This window comes from Drosophila teissieri, chromosome X (genome assembly GCF_016746235.2).
Source record: "Drosophila teissieri strain GT53w chromosome X, Prin_Dtei_1.1, whole genome shotgun sequence".
NCBI classification, from domain to species: Eukaryota; Metazoa; Arthropoda; class Insecta; order Diptera; family Drosophilidae; genus Drosophila; species Drosophila teissieri.
The window spans coordinates 584430-610253 of NC_053034.1; the positions used below are offsets into that span (position 1 = coordinate 584430).

Sequence of the window (25824 nt, forward strand, 5' to 3'; positions counted from 1 at the left end):
GACCACGTGCCACTGCGTCCGGTCCAGCAGCTACACTGAGCAAAAGCAAGCGAAGAATATCCCTTATCTTCAGTGCTACATATTAATCAAGTACTTGTGACTCGCTTGATTTCATTTCGCAATTCTGTTCGCTTATCCGCTGGTAAGGATGATCCTCCATTTCCGCCGCCATCCCTTTCAGACAGCAGACTTCCCTTTCCGCGATGGCAACAAGTGTTTGGCATTTGGGCGGCTGATTTGCCATTGCCAGTTCCCAGTTCGCCCAGAAGCCAGCAGCTTCCGCTAATCTCCGCTTGGAAGGGGTGCTCCCGCTCTTTCCTCAGCGAAGGGCTAAGAAGTTGAGTTGGGAAATTATTTTCCAGCCTTTCGCGTTCAGCGGGATGTCTCGGCTGGCCTTGGATGCCCGGACCTGGGATGCTGCATTTTAATTGCACCTCCTGCCGCCAGACGCCCAGTGTTTGTCAAAGTTGTGCATCCTTCTGTGTTGCCCTTTTCTCTGGAGCCCTCTTCACTTCATTTTTGTTAAGTTGGCGCTTAGCGCTCAGTGCTTGGCGCTCAGTGCTAGTCTGCATTCGGGGCCCCACTTCCAACGCGCCCTGCACCTGCCACAGTAAGGGCTTTCCACAGCGCATTTTCCGGCTGCCTGCGCTTTTCCCGGCTGCCCCAACGCTCGAGTAACATAATTTCGTAATTTCCCGAAACGCAAAAGTGATTTTAATCGCTGCTTCCTGCCATTTCCATTTCCAAAGTGCCTGCACCTAACAACCAACGTTTGTTTGTTCGTTTGTTTGTTTGTAGATGTGTGCAGGAGTAATTAGGCGTCCTTGGGGCGGGCTGGGCGGTGTGGGCGTGGCTGTTTCCTTTACTTTCGGCTGATGGCTCAATGCGATCGCCAGAAGTGTGCGAATTTGAAGGAATTTCTTTTGATTGCTCGGTCGAAAGTTTCGTTTCTGGTTTTTATGGCCCGCCAACAGGTAGGTGGGTTGGAGGTCAGAGGTCCGAGGTCAGCGAAGCTTGAGCCCATATCGCCCAGTGATTGATTGCCGGGGGAGTGAAGGAATCGAGTTGATTGGCCTCCGACATGCTAGGGCCACAAACAAGGGGTTTCTTATACATATTTCGGCACAGTTGCAACTGAAGGCAATAATAGTTCTAACGTGCTTGCTAAAGTTGGGCTATAAACGAGGGGTATTCGATTAGTCGGACAATATGCAACACAAGTTTACTACTTTCTGCACTTATTTGTTTAAGAAAATGGCGCTGCCCAAAGGGAGACTTAAGCGAGAAAGCATTTAAGCGGTGCAAATGGGTAAATGGGTGGATGGGTGGTGGTTAAAACTTTAAAAGGCTAAAGGCGGCACGACGGCTAGAAACCATTCGTATGCTAATAGTGGACGCTGGAATGGCCAAGTAATTCCAATTATTACCATCGCACGCCATTGCCTTTGCCGCACGGTTTTCCGCACCACCACCACCATCGCCACCACCACCACCCACTTTTCCCACTTGTCCGGCTGAGTGAGCGTTTTATTACGACTTCAAGTTGATGGCGCGGCCTCCTTGGCTCTTTGCCTCTTTGGCTCTTTAGTGGGTCAACTCGAAATTAATTACAGCCAACTCAACTCCTCAACTCCTTGGACGCAGGACGAAAGGGGGGAATGTGGATTCTGATGGCCATGCTTAGGGGAAATAGCCAAAATGTACGATTGGCAACGTGGATTCACGCTAAGCTAATGATTTATTAAATGCCAAGATAATTCTATGCATGAATTCATTCCCCTTTCGGCACTCAATATATACATTGCGTATACGCCATGTTGCTTGTGCGGCATAGATTCGCGAAGTTATGCTCAACACTCTCTCCAGATGCTCGTTTTTCAAAGGTCTGCTCGGCGAGTCCTGCCGCAAATTGTTTCTGCTCTTAGGAGGAGGTCCTTCTCGCGGCTTAAGTGAGTCATAAAAAGCGGGCCAAGGAGCTGGGAAATGAAAAGGAAAGCGGACTGCTGGCTGGCGGTCGCCGCAGTTTAATCACACTTAGCACGTGGCCCGGCCGAAGGAGTTGTGTCTCGTGTATTACGCCTCTAATTTTCCCGTGTCGAAATTAGTTTCGATGTGACGTAATTTATCCGGGGCAGCTTAGTTGATGTTGAGCTGCCTGAGTTTCCCAACACCTGGATATTCCTTCTTTCTCTCTTTCAATTTGTTTATTTTCCTGTGATTTCTGTGTTTTTTTTTTTTGTTGTGCCCGTTGCGTTAAGCAGCGTTGATATCTTTATGATTTCGCCAACAATTGCAACTGCAACTGCAGCAGCGAACTGCAGCACTTAATGTCTTAATGTTACTTTTATCGTGCTTTTATGCACCTATTTACATAAGCGTAGTCAACGGGATTGCTTCATCATGCGAAATTATTACGAATATTATTACATTCTCGCCCGCTGACTGCCAGTTTCCAGTTGCCAGTTGCAAAGCCGTTAAGAGCAGCCTCAGTTTCGGCCTCGGCCTTCGGAGGCGAAAGGCATCTGGCTGGAACAATGGGAGCAGCCATCGGCCAGCCATCGCATCGTGCCACTCAAAATCCAATAAATAATTAACATTAACCAACAGAAAGTTAAAGGGCGGCAAATGGAACTGGAGCCACACGTTACACTTTGCGGGGAATGCAAAAAATATATACGCCAATATATATGGGAGTATGTGGGAGTAGGAGTATGTACGATGTATGTATGTATATGGGGCATCCTTGCAGCAGATGCCGCCGAAATGGCAGCATGATTAATTGGCCAGGATGTATAATTCGGGGCAAGTGGAAGGTGGATTAACATTATTGGGGCAGTTAATCGAGGGAAGCGAGTGAATCAGCTACTCAATCAAGTCACTAGGGAACTGGGCCAAGCGGATGTGGGTCCCGATGATTTCCCATTTCCATTTCAATTTCTTCGTGATCAAACGGGTAATATTAATGGAGTTACACGAGCACTCACAGCTTAGCAAACATTGCATAAATTAGCATACTTTACGCATCACTGATGACCTTTTTTCCATCAACTGCGTGCTATAAAGCTCGATGTACTGCACTTTATTGTTATTTCATAATTAATAGAAAGACCACAAGAACATGGAATATTATCAATAAGATTAATATTGAATATTGATGTTTGATGTTTGGAATAGCCTTTTTTTGACATGTACTTAGATTGGCTATGCAGTTATATTGTTTCTGCACCACATGTAAATATCGCCTGTAATTATTTCCGTACCTTTAGCAATAATTCAATTAATTTTTGTTTCAGCATCGCTAAGTTTTCCTTACAAGCTGAAAAAAACCCACACCCCCCACTTAACCACTTAATGCGTTGTTCTTAGCCTAAAACCCACCGTCATTACACAGTTTGACTTTATTAGTAATGGAAATCAGTTGTAATCAAGTCCGCTTGTGTTTCCGCAGCTTCGGCTCCAATCATGGAGCTGCCGCCCCAGAATGTGACCGCCCTGGATGGCAAGGACGCCACTATCTCCTGCCGGGCCGTGGGTTCACCCAATCCCAACATAACCTGGATATACAACGGTGAGTTCCGCCACTGAGTAGTTCGTAGTGCATGGCCCAAGTCCCACTAATGATGATGATGCTAATTGTGCTGTCGTTCTCTTTATTTTTATCCGTTTGCCCGCTAACCAACCAACCTATCAACCTATCAATCTACCAATCTACCAATCAACCAATTGTAATGCTAACCAAACTGCTTGCTGCGCATCGTGTCAACCTGCCAACCCGCCATGTAACCCACCCGCCAACGAACCCCGTCGCAACCGAACTCCAGAGACCCAACTGGTGGACATATCCAGCCGGGTGCAGATACTCGAGTCGGGCGACCTGCTCATCTCGAACATCCGATCCGTGGACGCCGGTCTCTATATCTGCGTGCGGGCCAACGAGGCGGGCAGCGTCAAGGGCGAGGCCTACCTGAGTGTTCTGGGTGAGTTCCCGTCCATGTACCTCTTCCTGTTCCTCTTCCTGTTCCGGTCCCCATTCGGGATCCGGAATCCAAAATCCGCGCCCCCGCAAGTTTAATTGCCTGCCACTCCTCAGCTCAATTCAGTTATTTTGAAGTGCATCTGTCTAGTCGGGTGCTTTTGGCTTTTGCCCTTTGGCTTTTAGCGTTTTAGTGAGGACCTTTAAAGTTTCAGGTTTACTCATTTAACCGCACCAGCCAGTCCCTTTAAAGCCAGGATCAGATATTGAACCTTTCCCAGTATAACATACTATTTATGCTTGTCCAATTGCATGCGCAGTGCTCATATATTAAACTAAGTCTAAGTCGTTACCTGTATCTACCGCCGTTGGCTAATGCCACTCCCAGATTGCAAACTACTCGTATTATTCTAAGTGCTGCTCTAGATGTTGTTGAACTTGTGGGCATTGTGTAGCTTAAACTCTGGATTTGCATGGCCCTGTTTGCAGTTAAAACGTACAACCCAGTTAATTTAACCACATAAATCTTGAGCAGATGTATCCCTGCTACTTTCCCATCGATTGGCCATTGGCACTGCTTTGAGGTGGCCGTATCCTGCGACTGTTTTCGAAAGGCTTTCGAATCCGCCCGGCAAAACACTTTTGCAACCGCAAAATCAAATCGAGTTTGCTCGCCAAAATGTTCGCCACTAAACCAGCAGTCTGAGCACCTGTTTCTGCTCCTCTTGCACTCTATTTGTAAATCTATAAATCTACAGGCAACCCCACCCAACCCAAACTACCCAGCTACCCAACCTGCCACCATCAGCGAGTGCGAGTGATTGCCAATGACATTGTGGTGGAGCAGGGAAATATTTCAATTTGAAATGGTTAGACACGGCTAAAAACTCGGCGATATTGAGTTACAACATAAAAGTGGCAAATGCATTTGTTCTTTGCTGATGCGGATGCTGATGATAATGCTATCCGAATTCGTTGTTTTGCGTCGCAGAAAAGGATATTAAATGATACAACTCCATTCGGTGCTATTTTTTTGGGCTCTGTTCTCTTTTTTCACCGTGTACGTGTGGAAATGAACCTTACAGCGCATCAAATCAACTAAAATGTCGGTCCAATAATAATAATGTATGTCGCCAAAGCCGCAGCGGCCACAGCAATAACAAGGAATAATATTAATGCCAACAACCAATGCCCACGGCCACGCCCACAATGCAGCTCAGCTCCACGGCGATGGGCTGCAACTAAACCGCTGCCTCCTGGACAGCGCCAAATGCTTCCGGATAATACGAAAAGGCCCAGCCCTTCATGGCCACACATGTCCCTCACTGGTAACTGCTGACTGCTACTGCTAACTGCTACTGCTAACTGGCTTTGCCTTTGCCATGGCCCAAAGCTGGGCATCATTTTTCGAGCGCTTGTGTTGAACCCTGCCCTCTGTACTCTGCATTCTGTCCATTGTGCTGTTTGTGTAATTAAAGTTGATTTGCACATGCAATATTTTGGGTGCCGCGCTCGCAAGAGTGTTGTGCGTGCTTTGTGTGTGTGTGTGTGCGTGGTGTGGTGTGTGGTGTGCATGGCCTAAAAGGCAGCATCAATGTGCGGCTAATTGGCGAAATGCCGGAATGCGCGAATGCGGACTGCGGACTGCGGACTGTGGCCACCGATTTGCATCACCCCTTTAAGCCAAGAGCCGCCGTCTGGCTTTATTTGTTGCATAGAGCACACAGCCAAGTCGCACGAGGAATCAAGAGTGAAGGAATACACTATCTGCAAGGGCAAAGGGTTGAAAGCGATGGGATTAATTTGGAAATTGTGACGTTTCTGTGAAAAATCATTATTCGGCAGCCAATCGTTCAGGCTATGAAGCCAGGTTCGTAGGCTCGTACCCTATGGGGAACAAACAGACCCAGCACGGCGAGGAGAACTATAAGACCATCGACGGAGCCACCATATAGCACCATATAGTACTATACAGTACCATACAGTACCATATACCATATAGTTGCAGTACCAACAATGCAGGGGCCACGGGGCGCGTTGAACTTTTGATGCATGCGGGCCAGCAGCAAGTGACTGAAAGGGCTGAAAAAGAAATACTGTGCGAGAGCAAAGAGAAGGGAACAAAACACGAAAAACAAAAAACAAAAAGCAAGAAAACATCAAATAAATAAAATCAAAGGAGGGAAGCCTGCATAAAGGCAGCGAAAGTCGGGGCAAGGCCTGCAGTTGTGGGCTCAGCACAGCGCGATACCCTGGAAAACGCATCAGTTGGGGATACAATCTGGCAGAATCACTGAAGTCACTGAATAAGGCTGGAACAGAAGAAGCAACCTGTACTGTGTAGTACCAACAAGTACTCACCTATGTTTAAGTTATCTCATTCAGTTAGCTGTTCAGATTTGGGAGCCCAGTCAGTGGGCGAAATGCGGGGTATTGGTCATTCGCTCTTCGCATGGAAGTTGTGTGGTCTTTAAACTTAATTTGCTCCACCTTTCGGATGGGGATCCGGGATTCTCCCCGGGTCCAGGGATAAGCCAAATGGGGAAAGGGAGGCAGTTGAATAACGAGGCAGAGTCCGCTGCCGGCAGGCGGTCAATAAAAGTGGGCGGGGCTGTCGCGACTTGTCATTTGCCACACCACTTGCGGTCGTTTAATCTGCATTGCCGTGTTGTTAATGTGTTCCATCCCTTCATTCCTGCATCCCTCGATCCCTCTTCCTGGCCAGGACTCGCACTTACTTACTTTTTTTCCGCTTTCCTCCGTTTTTCCTCTTTTTCCGCAGTGCGGACGCAAATCATCCGACCGCCCGTGGACACGACGGTGCTACTCGGCTTAACGGCCACCCTGCAGTGCAAGGTGTCCAGTGATCCCAGTGTGCCGTACAACATCGACTGGTATCGCGAGGGTCAGTCGGCGACGCCCATCAGTAATTCGCAGCGCATCGGTGTCCAGGCGGACGGGCAACTGGAGATCCAGGCGGTGCGGGCCAGCGACGTGGGCAGCTATGCCTGCGTGGTCACCTCTCCCGGGGGAAACGAGACGCGGGCCGCCCGCCTCAGCGTCATCGAGCTGCCATTCCCGCCCAGCAACGTGAAGGTGGAACGGCTGCCGGAGCCGCAGCAGCGCAGCATCAACGTGTCCTGGACACCGGGCTTCGATGGCAACAGTCCAATATCCAAATTTATTATCCAGCGACGTGAGGTCTCCGAATTGGGTAAGTTTCGTTGCACACCTCTATACCTATTACCTATATATGTACCTATATTTTTGGGTAGCGTAGCGTTTGCTGGTTGCGTTGGTTGTGGTTAGAATTGGATTTATGATTTATAAGGGGTAGCGGTTGCCATTTACGGAGCAAGCCTTTGACTTGCGAGGTATCCCACTCCTGTACAGAAAAAGAAACTCACGGATTCGAAACCAAATAATACTGACAAGACTGAAAAACCTTTTAGTAACCGACCTTATACTTACTTATGAGCAACAATAAGTAGTGAATTATAGTAAATTCAATCTCATGAGAAACCACGAGCCACAAACCCGATTTAGGAACTCATTACAGACAACACAAAGGAAGCCAAGATTTTGATCTGTTTATTTCTGTTCTCTCTTTTCTTCCATTGAATTTATTTTGAACACCACCCATAACTGGAACGAACCGAAACTTATGAACTGTAAATTGATTTGAAATGTATACTGTGTTACACACTGTGTTTATATCTATGGAAACATTTGCCAATAATCTCTGTATCATTTTGTTGTTTTGCACCTTGTTTTGACCGCGTTCACATCAACATCACTCAACGACAACATCACCACTGGAACTCGCTGTAATCTACTCACTACTTACTACTCACCCAACTCAACTGCCACTTGTAATGTGAATGCACCCGTACTTGAAATCTTCATCAACACCAATCGCACCCATACCCATACTCATAACCATACTCGTAACAACACCCATTCACACTCACAACTCACAACCCATCCGCTCACAACTGTAATCCATAATCCATTATCCGTAATCCTCGCCTGCCGTTTGTCCAAACACATTAACATCACAGAAAAATTCGTAGGTCCAGTTCCAGACCCCCTGCTCAACTGGATCACCGAGCTGAGCAACGTCTCGGCGGACCAGCGTTGGATCCTGCTCGAGAACCTCAAGGCGGCCACCGTCTACCAGTTCCGGGTCAGTGCTGTGAACCGGGTGGGCGAGGGTTCGCCGTCGGAGCCCAGCAACGTCGTCGAGCTGCCCCAGGAAGGTGAGTAGCCAGGTGCCCAGGTGGCATCTCGAAAGGGATCCCAGCTTGGTGGATTCCGATCCGATTCCGCATTTTCTGCATCTCGTAATCGTACTAGTATCGTAATGTTTTTATCCCTTTGCTGTGTTGCTTGCCCTGAGTTGTTCTTGATTTTGTTCTTGTTTAGTTTGTGAATTTTGTATCCCTGAAAAGTGCAGATTATTGTATAATTTACGATCGAGTCTTCACTTAAGCATCCCCATACCGATTTGTACATTTTTAAAGCTGCAGGCTGTAAAGTTTTCCTTAAAAGTGTTGTGTTGTGTTTTCAATTTTGATTTCATTTTTTTTAAATGCCTAAAAGGGCAATATATACATATATCTAGTCCCGTATAAACCGTATAAACCGATTAACCGTATGAACCATGTATAGTGTACAAAACTAATGCTGAATACCCTGTATACGTATTGTACTTCTACCTGCTATCGTTGTCATCACGAAAATGAAATTTAAATCGCCGTTGGTCGCCCGCCTGCGCGTAGAGTTTCCGCTTCACCGAGGTATATACACATACAGATACAGATTCACGCCCCCTAAAGCCCCCCACACACACACCACTCACACACAACCCACACACACAGCTAAATGAACAATCAAACAACACACAGAGAGAACTACAGACTCTCCTTTAAGTGGACCACAGCGCCAAGAGCCAAGCACGACTTTCCTCTAACACACGAATATTTCCATACCCCAACCCAGCTCCCTCCGGTCCACCGGTGGGCTTCGTTGGATCCGCCCGCTCCATGTCGGAGATCATCACGCAGTGGCAGCCGCCGCTGGAGGAGCACCGCAACGGCCAGATCCTGGGCTACATCCTGCGGTACCGCCTGTTCGGCTACAACAATGTGCCCTGGTCCTACCAGAACATCACCAACGAGGCGCAGCGCAACTTCCTCATCCAGGAGCTGATCACCTGGAAGGATTACATTGTGCAGATCGCAGCGTACAACAACATGGGCGTGGGTGTCTACACCGAGGGTTCCAAGATCAAGACCAAGGAAGGAGTTCCGGAGGCGCCCCCCACCAATGTGAAGGTGGAAGCCATCAACTCGACGGCAGCCAGATGCCGCTGGACCCCGCCCAATCCGCAGCAGATCAACGGCATCAACCAGGGCTACAAGATTCAGGCGTGGCAGCGTCGGCTGATCGACGGCGAGTGGCGGGACTTTGAGCGCCGCATGAAGACGGTGCCGCCCAGTCTGATTGACCCGCTGGCGGAACAGACAGCCGTCCTCGGAGGCCTGGAGAAGTTCACCGAGTACAATATCAGTGTGCTCTGCTTCACGGACCCCGGCGACGGGGTGGCCAGTATCCAGGTGGCAGTGATGACCATGGACGACGTACCGGACGAGGTGACCGGCTTGCACTTCGACGACGTCTCCGATCGGTCGGTGAAAGTGCTCTGGGCGCCACCGCGCTCCTCGAACGGCATCCTCACGGGCTACACGGTTCGCTACCAGGTCAAGGATCGCCCGGACAGCCTGAAGTCCTTCAATCTGACAGCGGATGACACGGAGCTGACGGTGAACCAGTTGCAGGCCACCACGCACTACTGGTTCGAGATCTTCGCGTGGACGCGAGTGGGCAGTGGAACTCCGAAAACGGCCACCATTCAGTCCGGCGTAGAGCCAGTTCTGCCCCATGCACCCACTGCTCTGGCACTGTCCAATATCGAAGCCTTCTCCGTGGTCCTCCAGTTCACTCCGGGCTTCGATGGCAACTCCAGCATTACCAAGTGGAAGGTCGAGGGCCAGACAGCCAGAAACATGACCTGGTTTACCATTTGCGAGATCAATGATCCCGATGCCGAGACCCTGACCGTCACTGGCCTGGTGCCGTTCACCCAATACAGGCTGCGATTGAGTGCCAGCAATGTGGTGGGCAGCTCGAAGCCCTCGGAGGCCACCAAGGACTTCCAGACGATCCAGGCCCGGCCCAAGCACCCGCCATTCAACGTCACCGTGCGGGCCATGAGTGCCCAGCAACTGAGGGTTCGCTGGATTCCGCTGCAGCAAACCGAGTGGTATGGCAATCCCAGGGGCTACAATATCTCCTACAAGCAGTTGGTCAAAACTCCCGGCACCATCAAGTACGTACCCCGGTCGGTGGTGATCGAGGATCACACCGCCAACTCCCACGTGCTGGACAGCTTGGAGGAGTGGACGCTGTACGAGGTGAAAATGAATGCCTGCAACGACGTGGGATGCTCGAAGGAAAGCGACACCGCCGTGGAGCGAACTCGCGAAGCTGTCCCCAGCTACGGGCCACTGGATGTCCAGGCCAATGCCACATCGTCCACCACGGTGGTTGTGCAATGGGGCGAGGTGCCGCGCCAGCATCGGAATGGCCAGATAGATGGCTACAAGGTGTTCTATGCCGCCGCAGACCGGGGCCAACAGGTGCTGCACAAGACGATCCCGAACAACGCCACGTTCACCACCACCTTGACGGAGCTGAAGAAGTACGTGGTCTACCACGTTCAGGTTCTGGCCTACACGCGATTGGGTAATGGTGCCCTCAGCACTCCACCCATTAGGGTTCAGACCTTTGAGGACACCCCTGGAGTGCCGTCGAACGTGAGCTTCCCCGACGTCTCCTTGACCATGGCGCGCATCATTTGGGACGTGCCCGTGGACCCCAATGGAAAGATCCTGGCCTACCAGGTCACGTACACCCTGAACGGCAGTGCCATGCTGAACTACAGTCGGGAGTTTCCGCCCTCCGATCGCACATTCCGGGCTACGGAATTGCTGCCCGGAAAGTACTACAGTTTCAGTTGTACGGCGCAGACGCGACTGGGCTGGGGCAAAATAGCTACTGCCCTGGTGTACACCACCAACAACCGGGAGAGACCGCAGGCACCGTCGGTTCCGCAGATATCCCGCAGCCAGATTCAGGCCCACCAAATCACCTTCAGTTGGACACCCGGCAGAGATGGCTTCGCGCCGCTGCGCTACTACACGGTGGAGATGCGTGAGAACGAGGGCAGGTGGCAACCACTTCCGGAACGGGTGGATCCTTCGCTCAGTTCCTTCACAGCCCTGGGCCTGAGGCCCTATATGACCTACCAGTTCCGCATACAGGCCACCAACGATCTGGGACCGTCCGCCTTCAGCCGGGAGAGTGTGATCGTGAGAACTTTGCCCGCTGCTCCGGCAGTGGGAGTGGGAGGTCTCAAGGTGGTGCCCATCACCACCACCTCGGTGAGGGTGCAGTGGAGTGCTCTGGAGACGGCCTTGTGGAACGGCGATGCCTCAACCGGTGGCTACAGGATTCTGTACCAGCAGCTCTCCGACTTCCCCACCGCCCTGCAGTCCACGCCCAAAACGGATGTGCACGGCATCAACGAGAACAGCGTGGTTCTGTCGGACCTGCAGCAGGATCGCAACTATGAAATCGTGGTGCTCCCATTCAATTCCCAGGGTCCTGGGCCTGCCACGCCCCCAGCAGCGGTGTATGTGGGCGAGGCGGTGCCCACCGGGGAACCGCGAGCCGTGGATGCAGCGCCCATTTCCAGCACGGAAGTGCGTTTACTGTGGAAGCCGCCGAAGCAGAGCATGCAGAATGGAGATATACTGGGCTACAAGATCTACTACCTGGTCACCTACTCGCCGCAAGCCTTGGAGCCCGGTCGCAAGTGGGAGGAGGAGATCGAGGTGGTTTCGGCCACGGCAACTTCGCACAGCCTGGTCTTCCTCGACAAGTTCACCGAGTATCGCATCCAGCTGCTGGCCTTCAACCCGGCGGGAGATGGACCACGATCGGCCCCAATTACCGTGAAAACACTGCCAGGCGTGCCAAGTGCACCGCTGCACCTGCGATTTTCGGATATCACCATGCAGAGCCTGGAGGTTAGCTGGGATCCGCCGAAGTTCCTCAACGGCGAGATCTTGGGCTACTTGGTCACCTATGAAACCACCGAGGAGAATGAAAGTAGGTTACAGTACTCAGATCCGACTGTCGTCTCGACACCCCTAACACTCTCTCTTCTTCTCAATCCCACAGAGTTCAGCAAGCAAGTGAAGCAAAAGGTATCCAATACCACACTTCGTGTTCAGAATCTGGAGGAGGAGGTCACCTACACATTCACTGTGCGCGCTCAAACGTCCGTGGACTACGGACCGGGCATCAGTGAGAATGTGACCACGGGGCCCCAAGATGGATCCCCAGTGGCGCCGCGAGATCTCATCCTGACCAAGACGCTGTCCAGCGTGGAAATGCATTGGATAAACGGGCCTTCGGGGCGGGGACCCATCCTGGGCTATCTCATCGAGGCGAAGAAGCGAGGTGAGTTGGCCTTTCTATGCTTGGAATTGTAGAACTGGTTTTGGACTTGCACTTACCTAATGATCTCTCCGCATATCTCTCCTATTTTGCCTTTGCATTTACCCCTTTGGTGTCTTGGTCTAAATGACAAATTCCTTCCAAAAACTATAACAACCAAAACTCTATTGAAATACTTACGTAGAAAAAGGAGAGCCGTCGTTCGTTTGTGAGTATATCTGTCCGTAGAAATTAGAACGTAAGCTATTGTAGTCGTATCTCTAGTATCTCTGTTTAATACAAACTAATACTTTCAAAGTAGTCAGTCGTAAACACGTATGCTACGTAATATTCAATTTTTCAAAGTCTTAACTCAACCTGTATCTTCTGCGAACTATAGACGACTCGCGCTGGACGAAAATCGAGCAGACCAGAAAGGGCATGATGCAGGATTTTACGGTCAGCTATCACATACTGATGCCCTCCACTGCGTACACATTCCGGGTGATTGCCTACAATCGCTACGGCATCTCGTTTCCCGTGTACTCCAAGGACTCGATCCTGACGCCCTCCAAGCTCCACCTCGAGTATGGTTACCTGCAGCACAAGCCCTTCTACCGGCAAACCTGGTTTATGGTTTCACTGGCCGCCACTTCGATTGTGATCATCGTGATGGTTATTGCGGTGCTGTGCGTCAAGAGCAAGAGCTACAAATATAAACGTAATGTTCAATGTTCCCCAATGTAAATAGTACCCGGCTTAGTTGGCTAAAACGTTCTTGCTTGCAGAGGAGGCACAAAAGACGCTGGAGGAATCCATGGCCATGTCCATTGACGAGCGACAAGAGTTGGCCCTGGAGCTGTACCGCTCTCGCCACGGCGTTGGAACCGGCACCCTGAACAGCGTGGGCACTCTGCGTAGCGGCACCTTGGGCACTCTGGGCAGGAAGTCCACCAGTCGCCCGCCGCCGGGCGTCCATCTCGGCAAGAGTCCGCCACGCCCCTCGCCCGCCTCTGTGGCGTACCACAGCGACGAGGAGAGCTTGAAGTGCTACGACGAGAATCCGGACGACAGCAGCGTGACCGAGAAGCCCTCGGAGGTGAGCAGTTCGGAGGCATCGCAGGTGAGTTGCAGGAACAGCATGGGGAACAGCATGGAGAGTATCATTGAATGGCAATTTGAAATGTTTGACTCTGTTTTCCAGCACTCGGAGAGCGAAAACGAAAGCGTGCGCAGCGACCCCCACTCCTTTGTGAATCACTATGCCAACGTGAACGACTCCCTGCGACAGTCGTGGAAGAAGACCAAGCCGGTGCGAAACTACTCCAGCTACACCGACTCGGAGCCGGAGGGCAGTGCAGTGATGAGCCTCAATGGTGGCCAGATTATCGTCAATAATATGGCCAGGTCGAGGGCACCACTGCCCGGCTTCTCGTCATTCGTCTGACAATCAACGGAGTTCTAAGATCTAAGCACCAGTAGCAACGGCACCGTCATCCGCGAGACCTTTGTCTAGGCTTGTCTAGGCGAACAGCGAGGAGGGTCCGGAGAAGGAGCACGGAGCACGGAGCTGGGGGATTGGCTGGCTGGCTGGGGCAACTCGAACCTTCCGGAGGACGACACCCGTGTACCCACATATCAGACTGATCCAGGCCCATCTGCCCTCAGCCCTCAGCCCCTCCAGCTCCGCGACGATGCGCTGCTACAGGGATATACATATTACTTAATACCAGACATTCAGTAAGACTATCTTGTATGCATTTAGTTTGAGTTCTTGAATATGTGCTTTTTACCTTGGCTCGTGCACTTGCGTCTCAATGTTTTCCTTTTAACTACAAATGTTTTCATGTCATGCCAATAACTCCCTAAACTTGTATCCTTTTAAAACCCGTATATATTTGGCATTAACTTAAGTAACATCATAATTTGAACATGCATAGCCTAGTGTAAAGAGCACATCGCTTTCAGCGTCAGTTTCCCAGCATGACTCTGCTCCTATTTTATAGTATTTATTTTTGGATGTACAGTGTGAGTGCGATGCTGTCTGCCACGCCTCCAAAGGTGGCATTTACGGAATAGGGCGCGACAAATCGAATCCGAATCCTGTGATAAAACGATTTCCTTGTGCCCCAATAAGTTTTTCAAATGATTTCCAAGTGTGTTCAGTGCGTGGCAGGTAGTCTGGTCTTTTAAGTGACTGTGACTGTGAGTGTGAGTGACGTACGCGCCTCGTCTGCGCAATCTCATTATATATAAAATGACAAGAAGTTATGTTTTATGTTTATTTTTTTTTTTGTGTGCGAATAAAGCTAGAAAATCTACAAGTATGACAAGTATGAAGACAAGGACGAAGCACCGATGCAATCGGTGGCTTAAGAAAGTCGAAGAAAACGAGTTGAGAGTTGAGGGATGAGAGATGAGACACGCAGAGAAATCACACGCAGTAAACAGAAATCGTTGTCTTATAAGAAGGATAAGTGTATTTTTTTGGAAGGGCATCAGAGAAGGGCTATAGCTATCAAAATGAGAATGATAATGAGAATGAGAAGGACATCTGAGGAAGGTGGCTTAGGATAAATCGATAGGCCATATTATTGCAATTTCCCTACCACATAAGTCCACAAACGCAAGCAACAGTAACACAAAGCAAGCAAGCAAACAAACAAACAAACAAACAAACGAGCAAATATGCAAGCATTCAGAGCTGCATAGCACACAAACACAACAATCGAGGAAACGATTCGTTCAGAGCGCATGCGCAGCAGACCTAGCATTAAGTACGATCTTTTAGAGGTAAGATGCATTTTTTTTGTTAGTTGGGGCCGCGTCTCCACGGGGAGCCGACGCCCCGATACTCTAGCTCGTAACTTTTCGATTGTTTAATTCCCGACGCTTAGATGTAATCGTACTCGTACTCGTATTTGTATTTGAATGCGGTTTATATTTATGACTATATTTATATATCGATGTATACATGTATATCTGAAAACTTAAACGACTGATTATATATTTTCCCCCGATTAGTTGTACACTTAACTCCTAAACCCTTTTTTGTAATACCTACGCATTAACTACGCTAAGACCACTTTGGCGCTTTGGCCGTTGAAAACGAATGAAAACGAATGGAAACGAGTTTTCCCCAAATCGCAAGCTAATTTCAACTTCAAAGACTCGAAGCACAAGTTCATCTAGTTAAGTAAATGTATTTGTAATTGTTGAATTGATGATTAAAGGATAGTTCTCCACTAATTGAGAGGCGCGTTTGATGTGGAGCAGCTTTGGATGGAAAAGCTGAAGATGAAAAGCAGATGAAAATGGTGGAGCTTAGGGATCTTCGCTCGGGGCTAGTTGAAATTCGTGCAGCAGGCGCAAAGTATTAAAATATTGATAAATACAATTTAAATGTGTAAATGTAATTGATCGAGCATCCGAATATGAATCAATAAAAGAACATGAAATCAATGAAAAACCATCAGTGGCACTTCTTTTTGCAAATACCCTTGCTCTTAATTAAGATTCTTACTTTTGCAGGCTCTCGGTTTTTATTGCTACGTTTATTGAATACTTTCTTTGTTATTACATTTATATTTATCTTTATTAAATAATGAAAAAAAATTTCTTTCTACAGGCGCTTATCCCAGAAATCTCTCCTTGCTTCGGAAAGGCCTATTGCCTCTAGCATTGCTTACTAACTATTATTTTTAATCATTGTTTCATTTGTTATTAATATTTTCCCGAAAATTCAAGCATTCTGGAACACTGGGGCTGCAAGGAGATCTCTAGGGCACCCCCAAAGTGACAAGTCAGTCGAGGATTGGCCTTAAACCAGGAAGGCTGTGGCGGCTGTGGCTGTGGCTGCACCATCCAATTGAACTACACGGCACTGTCGTCCGAGGTCATGTCCTGCGTGTCTAACTGAGCCTTGCTGGCACCGTCTTCCAGGCCTCCAGGAGTCTGGCTCTGGCTCTGGCCCTGCTCCTGCCCCTGCTCCTCGTTCTCGTCCTCGTCCTCCTCCTCGCCCTCGTTGTCTGTCTCGCCATCAGCTTCCGCTTCCAATTCCTGTCCCTCGATGTGACGGGCCGCCGGCTGGGACACGAACGCCGTGGAGGAGGTGGACGGCTGCGGAGGCAGAGTGGCCGCCGTCGAGGATGCTGATGAGACAAAGCTGGGCATGCTGACAGGACACATGCAGGGAACAAACTGGATGCGACTGTTGCTGGACACCCCTCCGTGCTCCGGTACTGCTGCGATGCTCTGCTGCTGCGGCATCTGCTGGTAGTTGAAGTAGTCCGGATATGGATACTGCGGCCTGGCGTTATAGAGGTTGCTTACCCGGCGATTGTACGCGGGGTACTCGCCGAAGCGCAGCAAGCTGGAAGTGGGTCCCTCGGAGAAGCTGCTGCTGGTGGACTGGGGCGGCGGTGGTGCTGGTGGTGGCGTGGTGGTGGTAGTGGTGCTGGTGGTAGTGGTGCTAGTCCTGGTGGTTGGTGCCGGGGTGGTGGTGGTGGTGGTGGTGGTTGTGGTCGTTGGAGCGGCAGTGGTGCTGGTGGTGCGAGCGCTGCTGGGCGCGTTGGTCAGTTCCGCCGGAGCAGTCACTTCCTGCCTGGAAGCGGAGTCGTGTCTCCGGGCAGCGGCATAGCTGGTCATCCCGTACGGATCGTACTGGGCACCAGGCAGCAGGGGTGTCTGAGCAGCTCCGAATCCGAAGAAGCCAGGAGCCAATGGCTGGTAGGTGTACGTGCGGAAGTAGGTGAGCGGGATTTGCTGGAGCATCTGACCGCCACCCGGCTCCCTGGTTTCCCTATGGATGCAGGTGAGACTAAATCTGGCAGTTCTGCGGCTTTCTTTACTTACGTTGTTGCCTTTGGCCACCAGAAGGCGCTGGACCGTCGGGAGCCTGTGAGGATAAGAGTAAGCTAGCGGGGAAGGGAGAAAGGGTGAGTGGTTCAATTCCTTCTAAAATTACGATGTATCATAAGTTTTAAGTTGCATTTATCACCAAAAACAGTCACTCGTATAAAAAAAAACGCAAAAAAAAAACAATTTTAAGATAGAACTTGTTGCATTCAAATCCTTTTTCACATACCACAAAACTTAGCCGCATATCTATGTGCATAATACGGTTTTCTGAGGGAATTTCCCTTTATCCTTGGGAAGCAATGAACCAAGAATTAAACAAACTTGTGTAAACCACTCGCGTGCGCAGTCGCCTTTGTTCTAAGCCCAAGAAGAGTGACGGTCCGAGCTTTTATAGCCGAAAACTGAGATTGGGAAGACTGGGAATCGGTTTGGGGATCGATTGTGTGGCCCATGGCAATGCTGGTCAGAACAGAAACGCCGACATCGAGCAGGTTTTTCCCTTCAGTCGGGGAAAATGGGAATGGGAATGGGGAGCTCGGAGTTCGGAGTGCGGAGTGTGGACCCCTTGTAGAACAACGAGAAAATTAATTGCAGTCTGCAAAGCGAAAACTAAGCTGGGAAATCTATAATAATAATGACGGGCGAACAACCCGAAGAGGCACATCATTGATAAAGTGATTGAATGAATGATGGATCCACCGATCCACCGACGTGAAGAGGAGGGCTGCGTTTTTCAAAGAGCCGCATCTATTCCATTGGCCATAAAATTTTGTTGATGACTTTTCTCCTCTGCCCTGCCTTGCTTTTTAACACATTCAAATTTTGTTTTTCTTTCTGATTTTCCGTGTATTGAATGCTGGAATTTGGGTCAGGCGACGGCTTCAGCTCGGCCGTCTGATTTGCACGTTGGGTTATGCAACTATAGGTCGCTCCATAGAGCCTATTCCTATTCCTATTCTTCACTTTCCAATTTACGACCGCCTTTTCAGAGCTCGCGATCGCTTTTGACCCCGAACATGAATGACTGCCCTTTATCGGTCGTAAAACGGTTCCACCAGGCAACCCATTACAATCTAAATTGTCTCATGGCTTTTTTCCGATTTCTGAAGGCTTTATTTGTGAAGAGAGGCGTTAATGATCGTCTCGGGCACAGTGATAATCTGCGGGGTGACTTCTTATCTTCCTCTTGAACATATTTAGTTATTAACAACTCCCGAGTGCTGACTAATTATCCGCACTATCTACGAGGCAAGGAACGCAAGCCGTTCTCTATGTACTTGGATGTGTAGTACTTGGTCTGAGTGTCCGTTCCATGTGAGCGGTGGTAGGGTCCCTTGTAGCTGAAATGCCAGAGGGATAACATATAAGTGGGTAGTCTAAAACGAAGCAGCGAGCCGCAACTCACCGTGAGTTCAGTATAAACCAGGTACTGGGCTCCCTTTCCAAGGAGCTTCTTGCCGCGCGATCGCTCTTCTCCAGCAGATTCTTGGAGGGATTCGGTGCTTGCGGCTGGAGCAGTTTACCCAGGGTGTACACTGGAAACGCATAGTACTCCCTTTTGAGGGCATATCGAGAGCTCTGTCGCAAAGGCGGCGGCGGCGGCGGTGGCGTAGTGGGACTCAGAGCTTCCACGGCTGGCCGCTCCAGACTCTCATCGAAGTAGACGATCTGGAAGGGCTCGCTGCTGCTGGCGGTAGATGTTTCTGTGGGTAGTTCTGGAGGTAGTTCCACCTCCGTCTCGGCTTCCTGTGCCGTCAGCCAGTCTTGTTCGTCGAGTGCCTCCTCCACACCATCGCTGACGGCGACCAACTCCTTCTGCTCGTCCGGCTCCACTTCCTCACTGGAGTGATGGCGATGGTTGTCGTTGTGGCCAGTGGATCGTCGCAGCACTGGCTGCCACTGCACCACTTCCTGCGGGGAATGGAAAGCCTCATATTGCTTGGCCTTCTTCCTTTTCCGCTTTCCCAGCGCCAGCACTCCCTCGATTCTGGGCAGCTGTGTTTCGTAGGGCGATGGTGAGGGTATGGGCGTGGTGGAGGTGGAGATGGTGGGTGCCTGAGTGGAGGTGCTAGTTAGGGCAGGATCACTGATGGCCTCTTGGGCGTAAAAGGGAATTAGCGTCAGGTTCATAAGCTCCCGTTGACCTGGGAAGCGGAATCGCTCCACAATCGGCTTCGGCCGGAACATGGGGGTGGATGGTGGATAGAGGACTTGGCCTGGGACTGGTTCCTGCATGGGATAACGCCTCCTGCTCAGCATGGTGTTGAGAATCAGCTCCCCCCTCGTTCCGTTGTACACGAAAATGGGGTAGTCGCGCATACCCAATTGCAGGGAGTTCTCGCCGGGTCCATTATCGAAGACGGGCAGCTGGCGACGTTCTCCTCGCCGGTGGCTCCTGGTTCTCTGAACGGGTTGCACGTACCGATGGGGCAGCTGGAGATGGTGCGGCATCATAAACCGTCGCTGAGGTATGGAGGGCAATTTTGGAGGTGGCGGCGGTGGCGGCGGAGCCGGTGCTTCCCGATCTTCATGTCTAACCAGAAAGGTAATGGAGCCGGACTTCGCCTCCTGACCACCACCTCTGCCCTGCCTTCTGACCACCAGCGCAGGCATCCTAGTGGTGGTCTCATAATCGGCTTCCGGGCGGTTCTGTCTATGCCTCTTGGTTAGCCCATCCTCCAGGATCCAAAGTGGGCGATGCTGGTGCTCGGCCGCCAAATAACTTTGTCCCAAGATAGCCCTAGTCCACAGTGAAACGATAATCCAGGGCACCTCCATTTAGTGCGACAAATGACTGTGAAATGGCCAGTTAGCCACTCCGAAACTGTCACTTTATAGCGCTGAAGTTGGGCACCTGGAATCGGGTTGCGGCGATGGTGTAACTAACTTTCGTTTTGGGCGAAAATCGCACAACCCGTTCTCAGTGGGCCACTAAGGTCGCCGAGCATGTTGTGCTTGGAGCTGGGTGGGTCACCTAATGAAAAGTAGAGTAGGTCCAGGGTGTAATTAAATATAGTGCCTAATCAAGTGATTGGTTCGATTTTAACCAAGTAAAGATTTGAACAAGTTCTAGGAGCAACGGGGAAAAGCATCTCAATAGGCTGATCACTTGTCAAGCGTTTGAAGGTCTGGTTAGACAGCTGCCAGTTGGCTTCAGCATCAATGGAGTCAGCTCTCCATCTGCATCTCCATCTACATCTGCATGTCCTATCAGCTGTCAAAACTGGCATTAATCAAAACACTCTCAGCCGATTCCCATTGTTGGGCTGCATCCTCGGGGTCTCGGCAAGAGCACCGCAGTGGAAGTGCTTTTTCGGGTCGAGGAGACCATGCACACGGCTAAAAAATGCTGAGGATCAATTGAAACTCGATTTGAGATATCTTCATGCTGGCTATTGGTATTGGTATTGTTAGAGACAGAGATTTACCAAACATTGGTGTTCATTTTCATGACATTATATCAATTTTTCCCCGTGCAGAGCTCGGTTTTTGTTTTGACCGCTGCCCATTGTGGGACAACTTGTTCTTGTTTCTCAAGGGCCGCAAGTGTGCAACAAGTGGAACATTGTGAGCGAGAAACGGGGTTAATAGCCTCTGCCGAACGGACAGCTGCAGGCGGTCGTGAGTTCTCACTTTGCAGCAGCAGCGGCCCGAGAATGAAAATGGGAAATGGAAAATGGAAAAATGATTGATTAGCCGCGTATATCGCGGCTTTGATCGATCAATCGGCGCTTGCATGTGGCATTCTACATGTTGCGCCTGTAAAACTCGTACTAATTGCGGTCGGAGAGGAGCTTTGTTTTCGAGGCGGTAATGGTAAGGGTAAGAGTAATGGTAATGGTACGGGTAAGGGTATCCCACAAGAACTGTGTGTGATCTCCAGCCGAGTGGAAAGGCGAGAAGTTTTCCAAGTTGTCCGGGCGAAGTGAATCGAAAATAGTTTTCCGATCGATCCATTCATGATGGTCCTGCTTGCGTGACTTAAGAGCATTATTGGGTCAGAAATGGGGCAGAAATGGGGCAGTGTCGAGTACGATTTCTGGTCGGGATTAATTCGCTTTTAATGGGCTCTAAAACGTTTAAATTTCCCCTCGGACGTTATAAATTCCACACATCCCCGGTGCATCCACCCGAGCTGTACATCATCACGCCAACTCGTGCCCATAATTAACAGTCAGAAATATTTGGACAATCATAAAAAGGCAGACAGACAAAGCCACAGACGCAGTGGAAAACCATCTAAATCACTCAGATTTGGGGATGGGAGAATTATTTTTGACACCGACTATGTATCAGTTCGGCATTCAGCATTCGGCATTCGGCATAGAATGCATTTTATGTAAATGAAAGTTGTCCTCAATCTGGAGGTCGTATCTTGTAGCATCTTGCATCTCTGATTGATGTACGGTGTGCCGTGAGCTATGAACAATAAAGCAATCAAGAGGCACCGAATGTCAAACGATTTGTTTGTCCATTGTGAAGCTCCTTCTCCGTGGAGCGTGTGTTTACTTGGACGAGGGACATCATTAATGTGCTGCACAGGTAACCACCTAATGGTCGAATGGTTGGATGGTTGGATGGTTGCGATAGAGTCTCCAGTATGGCTTTGCCCCAGCTGTCACATGATGGCCATGTTGGCTGGCAATGTCCATGTTCTTACATGTCATTCGTTCTGTTTCAAGCTTAAAATCCCCTTTCTGGGCTTACAACAGCTGCACTCACGCAGTATATGTTCTACTTAGATATATTCACTGTATTCAGTACTTGGAATCTTTAATCCACAAGAATATGAATGCGCCGCCCTGAAACATCCTATCTACCACATTTGCCATCTTTCCAATTCGTAGATTGTTCTATGAATATGGAAGGTTCCCTAACCAGAATGAATCTTATATCGCTCATCTTCATTGTACATAGGCCGCAGAGAGCTTTACTGTATTGTCTCAGATTTTTGGAGCTTTCCGCTGGCCGAGATCGCCAATCTGCGATGGCGAGCAGCCCACGAGGCAAAGCTCCCAAACGATCTCACATTGAGTTCTGAGTGAGCAAACTCAACCATGGAGTCTTTCCAGCACGCGTGGCTCTCTGGGACTCGTAATCCTATTCAGTACAAAGCCAGCGAAAGCTTAGCCGCGTCGCCCCCTCGGCCCCTCCCTCACTGCACAGAGAGAAAAAGTTGAGCAGCATAGAGTGGCGGAGTTTACTTAACACCCCAGACTAGCGCCAATACTACAAACAGATTTTATAGTTAACGAGCTCAGTGCGCACTTTGAAGGAACTTTTCATGAACAATATACAATAAATTCAATATTCAATTGCTTTCTTTCAGTGTGGCTTCTTCTTCTTGAGCACAAGCAGCTGCCTCAACCTCGAGCTCAGTGCGAATTGCGTTCTCGAAGCGACGAGTGGTGGCGGTTCACCCGTAGTGCTGTAGCTCTGCCCGATTCATTTACGCTTTCTGTCTTTCAACTTGTCGAACTGCCCAGTCGCAGTTGGCTCTGACTGAGGTGCCAGCACTCGATTGATCTGGGTAGCAGTTTCCCAGCCCCAGTGGAGCATTTGAATTCCCTTCCCATCCCATCGCATCCCTCGGACTCGGTAGCAGAAGCGTCGCCAGGATGGCCTCCCAGCAGCCGGACATCTCGCACGCGAAGCGCGCCGCCTTCCAGGTTTTGGCCGGCGGCTCGGCAGGATTCCTGGAGGTCTGCATCATGCAGCCACTGGATGTGGTCAAGACCCGCATCCAGATCCAGGCCACTCCGGCGCCGAATGCCGCGGCCCTTGGCGAGGTGAGTGTTGTTCGTGGGATACTTGAGTAGTTTGCGAATGAAGTGCGAATAGAGTTGAATGGCAATCACACGCCCGAAATAATAAATTAGGCTCAATTTGCTTATGTATGTACATACATTGTTATTCATGTTCTATTTACACACATGCTCAAGTTGTCCGACAAGATAAGCACCATGGAATTATTTTAAAGCTAGGTGTCACAAATACTCATTTATAGCTGGCAATCACCACAAGATCTCAAGATGCAGACACTAGATATCCATGCCTTCGTCCATCAGCTGTGGCTGTGGCTTGTTTTTGTTTTCTTTCGGGGCTGGGGCCTTCGTTTTGGATAAGGGCAAAGCAAGGTCACAAGCAAGTTCTCTCCAATTTCTCTATTTCGAGCTGGCTCCCTCCCCCCGTGTTTACATTTCTCTTGCGAAGGAAAGGGGCGAGCCATCCACATTTGTACATTTATACATTTATCAGCAGTCGAAGCGAATCGCCGCTCTCCCCCGTAATAAGCTTATCAGTCGAGTGAGGGGTATATGTATGTACATACGTGCGTATATGCGTATATATAAATAAATACTTGACAGGCCAAACATTTCCCATTCCCCAATCGCCATCGAAATTGAAATAATGCCCAGATAGCGGGTCGCACTTCAAATTTGGTTCCGACATCGGACGCGTGTGGGGGCTACTAACTTGGGCTATAACTGGCTATCAGCAAGTGATGGAGCCTAGTTAGCACTCCACTCCTGTTATTTTAGCTGCTGATGGGGACCACCTCCACAGCCATGAGATGAGATACATCTTGGTATCTGCCGCTTTCTTTGCAGATCTTTGGGCTTAAAACACCTTAAGATTAGACAAAGAAATGTTTTTGGCGAAATTTTTATATTGTGGATTAAGAAGTTGCAAATCAACAGGAAAGAAGGGGAATGCATTATTTGTTCGCAGTTCTGGGGAACAACAGTCTGTGTGAAGACCCCAGCATAATAAAGTCTCGAGACATGTTCATTTTCTTCTGCATCTTCTGGTCGTCGACGCATGATGATTAAACAAATTTACGAGTGCAAATGAAAGCAAATATCCGAAGTGGGGCGGAGAGGGGGCTAGCTGACGACAGGGGGGAAATTAGCACAAATGCAGCATATATACAGCATACACAGAAGTGGAACAAAGCACGCAGCTCTGCATCCACACAGTTCCAGTTTTGCGGGCACAAACAGAACAGATATCTTGCAGTCCAGTGGAATCTCGAGTGATTTCGAGTAGGTGTTGTGTTAATCAGTGCCGTTGTTATTAGTAGTAAATAACTGTATACTTAGATAGTTAGATAGTCAAGCTGTTTGCAATCAATCCTCTTATTTATCTCCTGCATGTGTTGCCCTTTTCCAGCTGCACTACAATGGCGTCTTCGACTGCTTCGCCAAGATGTACCGCCACGAAGGCATCTCCTCCTACTGGAAGGGCATCATGCCGCCGATCCTGGCCGAGACGCCCAAGCGGGCCATCAAGTTCCTGGTGTTCGAGCAGACGAAGCCGCTCTTTCAGTTCGGCTCGCCCACTCCCACGCCGCTGACCTTCTCTCTGGCCGGACTGACAGCCGGCACCCTGGAGGCCATCGCCGTGAATCCCTTCGAGGTGGTGAAGGTGGCCCAGCAGGCTGATCGCCAGAAGAAGATGCTCAGCACGTTCGCGGTGGCCAAGGGCATCATCAAGCAGGACGGATTGGGCTTCAGCGGCCTCAACAAGGGCATCACCGCCACCATGGGACGCAACGGCGTCTTCAACATGGTCTACTTCGGGTTCTACCACAGCGTGAAGAACGTGGTGCCCGAGTACAAGGAGAGCCATCTGGAGTTTCTGCGCAAGGTGACCATCGGCTTCCTGGCCGGCACTCTGGCCTGCTTCGTCAACATCCCCTTCGACGTGGCCAAGTCCCGCATCCAGGGACCGCAGCCGGTCGCCGGGCAGATCAAATACCGCGGAACCTTCAGCTCCATGGGCATCGTCTACCGCGAGGAAGGATTCCGGGCGCTCTACAAGGGACTCGTCCCGAAGATTATGCGTTTGGGCCCAGGAGGAGCTATTCTGCTGCTGGTCTTCGAGTACTCCTACGATTACCTGCTGCACAACTACTCCTAGTTCTTAAATCCCCCATCCCTTTTGTTTTTTTTTGTATAATATACTATTTAGTTAGCCGATTAGTCGCGAGCTAAGCCAGCGAGGGGTAGCTAGTCTTCCGATTGTGATTCGCCAATAAATGTAAAAACTTTAAATGATATTTTTTACTTTGTGCTGAAAATAAATAACCAACGATATTTTAAGAATATAATTTAAATTATATACATTTAATGAGTGCACCTCCTGCAGCAGACGAAATGCCGATTTTCCTGCAGGCAAACCACGTTTTTCACACTCAAATTGCGAAAGTTCTTGATTCCAGACACCAGGCGCGCAGAAAGAGTAGCACGTGCAACACAATCAGCTGATCGCTCAAATTGGCGCTTACATAGAGATGCCCGCGTGCCTCTTCATTTCGGCACGCGCCCATGTAATGCAAGGGACTTTCGTGCCTATCGTGCCAAAATCGTGACACGCACACAAGAACAACGTGGTCGCTCATCACTGCTCTGCACTCAGATCCC

At 49.8% G+C, this 25824-nt stretch overlaps 4 protein-coding genes across 11 annotated transcripts in view; 2 read left to right on the top strand and 2 right to left on the bottom strand.

The window, feature by feature from the left end:
- The window catches only part of LOC122625354 (protein sidekick), a 64981-nt gene extending 49194 nt beyond the window's left edge, over nucleotides 1-15787 (top strand). The window contains exons 7-17 of one of the 8 annotated variants that reach the window (XR_006326548.1): nucleotides 3449-3568; nucleotides 3822-3977; nucleotides 6756-7187; nucleotides 8035-8232; nucleotides 8975-12208; nucleotides 12281-12562; nucleotides 12744-12767; nucleotides 12939-13259; nucleotides 13327-13661; nucleotides 13743-14278; nucleotides 14545-15787. Coding sequence is in view for 6 of the 8 variants with exons in the window: in XM_043805473.1 (XP_043661408.1) it covers nucleotides 3449-3568; nucleotides 3822-3977; nucleotides 6756-7187; nucleotides 8035-8232; nucleotides 8975-12208; nucleotides 12281-12562; nucleotides 12744-12767; nucleotides 12939-13259; nucleotides 13327-13661; nucleotides 13743-13985 (5345 nt within the window). In the remaining 2 variants the exon portion in view is untranslated. Of the gene's footprint in view, nucleotides 1-3448; nucleotides 3569-3821; nucleotides 3978-6755; nucleotides 7188-8034; nucleotides 8233-8974; nucleotides 12209-12280; nucleotides 12563-12743; nucleotides 12768-12938; nucleotides 13260-13326; nucleotides 13662-13742 lie in introns of all 8 variants that reach the window. The other 7 variants (XR_006326549.1, XM_043805473.1, XM_043805474.1 and 4 more) reach the window with 7 other exon arrangements.
- LOC122624005 (endochitinase A) lies at nucleotides 14203-17642 on the bottom strand. The gene is made up of 5 exons (XM_043803421.1): nucleotides 17625-17642; nucleotides 17393-17454; nucleotides 16871-17339; nucleotides 16615-16810; nucleotides 14203-14240 (listed from the first exon to the last, which is right to left on the bottom strand). The coding sequence occupies exons 1-5, from the start codon at nucleotides 17640-17642 to the stop codon at nucleotides 14203-14205; spliced, it is 783 nt and encodes a 260-aa protein (XP_043659356.1).
- A 993-nt stretch (nucleotides 17643-18635) lies between these two features.
- LOC122623702 lies at nucleotides 18636-20176 on the bottom strand. Its single transcript, XM_043803000.1, has 2 exons — nucleotides 18804-20176; nucleotides 18636-18738 (listed from the first exon to the last, which is right to left on the bottom strand). The coding sequence occupies exons 1-2, from the start codon at nucleotides 20174-20176 to the stop codon at nucleotides 18636-18638; spliced, it is 1476 nt and encodes a 491-aa protein (XP_043658935.1).
- A 2589-nt stretch (nucleotides 20177-22765) lies between these two features.
- Nucleotides 22766-25455, top strand: LOC122623703 (mitochondrial 2-oxodicarboxylate carrier). The gene is made up of 2 exons (XM_043803001.1): nucleotides 22766-23187; nucleotides 24572-25455. The coding sequence occupies exons 1-2, from the start codon at nucleotides 23017-23019 to the stop codon at nucleotides 25319-25321; spliced, it is 921 nt and encodes a 306-aa protein (XP_043658936.1). The 5' UTR covers nucleotides 22766-23016; the 3' UTR covers nucleotides 25322-25455.
- Nucleotides 25456-25824: the final 369 nt, after the last annotated feature.